Source organism: Phascolarctos cinereus, unplaced genomic scaffold, assembly GCF_003287225.1.
Source record: "Phascolarctos cinereus isolate Bilbo 61053 unplaced genomic scaffold, phaCin_HiC Scaffold_3;HRSCAF=262, whole genome shotgun sequence".
Taxonomy (NCBI): Eukaryota; Metazoa; Chordata; class Mammalia; order Diprotodontia; family Phascolarctidae; genus Phascolarctos; species Phascolarctos cinereus.
The window spans coordinates 255,275,893-255,278,140 of record NW_027555736.1 but is presented as its reverse complement, the minus strand read 5'-3'; the positions used below and the strand labels follow the sequence as shown (position 1 = coordinate 255,278,140).

The following is a 2,248-nucleotide window of genomic DNA, read 5'->3' as shown; positions in this document are numbered from 1 at the left end:
GTGCCTTAGTTTACCTTTTTGTTAAATTTAGCTCTGAACAATATTTAATAATTATGGCTATTTTTTTCTTAATGTGTTAAAATGTCAGAGAAATTACTCAATATGTACATAACATAGAAATCATGCACAGAACACACCTCAGCAATATTGGAGATTCTCATTCTTGAAGAAACAGGTCAAATCAGCAGCAAGCATATATTAAGCACTTCCTATGGGCCAGGAATGGTGCCAAGAACTGGGGATATAAAGGCAAAATACAGTCCCTGTTTTTAATGAGGTTAGTCTCATTCAGGGAGACAACATGTAAATAATTATGTTCAAAATGTATATAGTATATATGTGTGTGTGTATTTGTGTGTGTGTAAACATATGCAGGATATATCCAGCACAAAGACATGGAAACTAGGATTGGAGAACATAGAGGGAGGCAGAATTTCAGCTGAGATTTGAAAAAAGCCAAAAGGGAAAACAGGCAGGGATGAGAAGGAGAAGAATTCTTTTTTTCTCTTATTTTGGAGGGAGGGAAGAGGTGGAGGGGATAGGGAGACAGTCAGGGTGAAGGGAGTTGCCCAGAGTCACACAGCTAGCAAATGTCAAGTGTCTGAGACCAGACTGGAAATCAGGTCCTTCAGACTCCAGGGCTGGTTCTTTATTCACTACACCACCTAGCTGCCCCTAAGAGAAGAATTCCAACCAGTGAAAACACATGAAGTAGGGAAATTAATCTGTTTTGAAAGGAATAGCAAGGAGGTCAGCATCACTGCAGTGCCAAGTATGAGGAAGGAAGAAAGGTAGAATAAGATAGGAAACGGCCATGCTACAAAAGATTATAAAAGACTAATAGGATTTTATATTTTGTCCTGGAGGTAATACAGAGTCACTGGAATTTGAGGGAAAGGGTGAGATCTGTGCTTTAGGAAGATCATTTTGATAGCTAAATATAGTATGGGCAAGAGTGAAGAGAGTACTGAGGCTGGGAGAACAACCAGCAGGCTAGAATAATAGTCCAGGTTAAGCTGGTAACATACTACCTGAGGGCAGTTGTGGTACCTTGAGGGGAGAAGGGATAGTATACTAGACATGTGATGAAAGCAGAATTGACAGGACATAACTATCAATTAAATATGGGGAGCAGTGGGAGTCAGAGTCAGGCATTAAAATGATAGCTAGCTACTGGAAAAATTGCTTTCTCCTGGGGTAGAAGAAAAAACAACACAGGCCGTAAAGAGAAATGGTTCAGATTCCCTCTACACTTGTCACTGGATCTAGGCATCTTGTATTATGTGCATCATGAGCTCAACTCCCTTTTGGACTCATTGGCCCCTCACCTCCTGATAGGGGCAGTTTCTGTCTGGTCTCACATTCCTTTTCCTCACTGTGTCTCTCGTACACTAATACACAGCTATATCCTCAGTATTAAGGGAAGTCATTTGTAGATACAGCATGCTGTTGCCATCATCTCTGGAGATGGTGAATCGACCTTTCACAGAGTCTGCATAGTTTGTACTAATTCCACCATTAGTAATGGTTGAAATCCATTCCAGTCCCTTTCCTGGAGCCTGGCATACCCAGTTCATCCAGTAGCTACTGAAGGTAAATCCAGAGGCTTTGCAGGAGAGCCGCAGAGAAGCCCCAAGCTGTCTCACATCTCCCCTAGACTCCACCAGCTGCACATCACACTGGACACCTGCAACACAGAGACAATATATTAAAATCAATAGTCACATTAAGACACCACTTCACATTATTCCTTCCTCTCCATAAAACGACCTTGGAAAATAGTCAGAAGGAAAATCCTGTCCAGTCTAAATTTCATGGTGAGTTTCTAGATTAGTCCTCAGTGTGGAAGGACACAAAGAGTTTGAGCTTGTCCCCCAGAGGAGGTACAGGTACAAGTTTGGGGCTGCTTTTCATCCCAGTATGGAGGGACCCAATTTGCATGCCTTTGCTGTATTCAAAAAGGGTAAGAACACCTTCTTCCTCCCAGGGAGAAGTCTGTTTCCTGAACTTCAGAGGGAAAGTTCTCCTAGAGCTGGTTCCAAAGCACTGAGGAATGTTGGTGACCCTGAGCCTCCCAGAGCTGATGTTTTGACTCAGTATCAATCACACCACATCATTTCAATAACTCTAAACATTTGGATCTCATGTAATAGGCCTTTATGCGGTCCTAAAAAACTTCTTATCAATCTTAATCTCATTTGATTGTCAAAGCTCCTTAACCTTCTTACATTTTCAATGATCAACAGAT

The 2,248-nt window shown here is 41.6% G+C and overlaps 1 gene segment (V, D, J or C); it reads right to left on the bottom strand.

The window, feature by feature from the left end:
- Window positions 1–1,391: 1,391 nt before the first annotated feature.
- Window positions 1,392–1,816, bottom strand: LOC110203249 (immunoglobulin heavy variable 3-74-like). The segment is given in 2 exon segments: window positions 1,392–1,687; window positions 1,771–1,816. Coding segments are annotated over 2 exon segments (342 nt in total).
- Window positions 1,817–2,248: the final 432 nt, after the last annotated feature.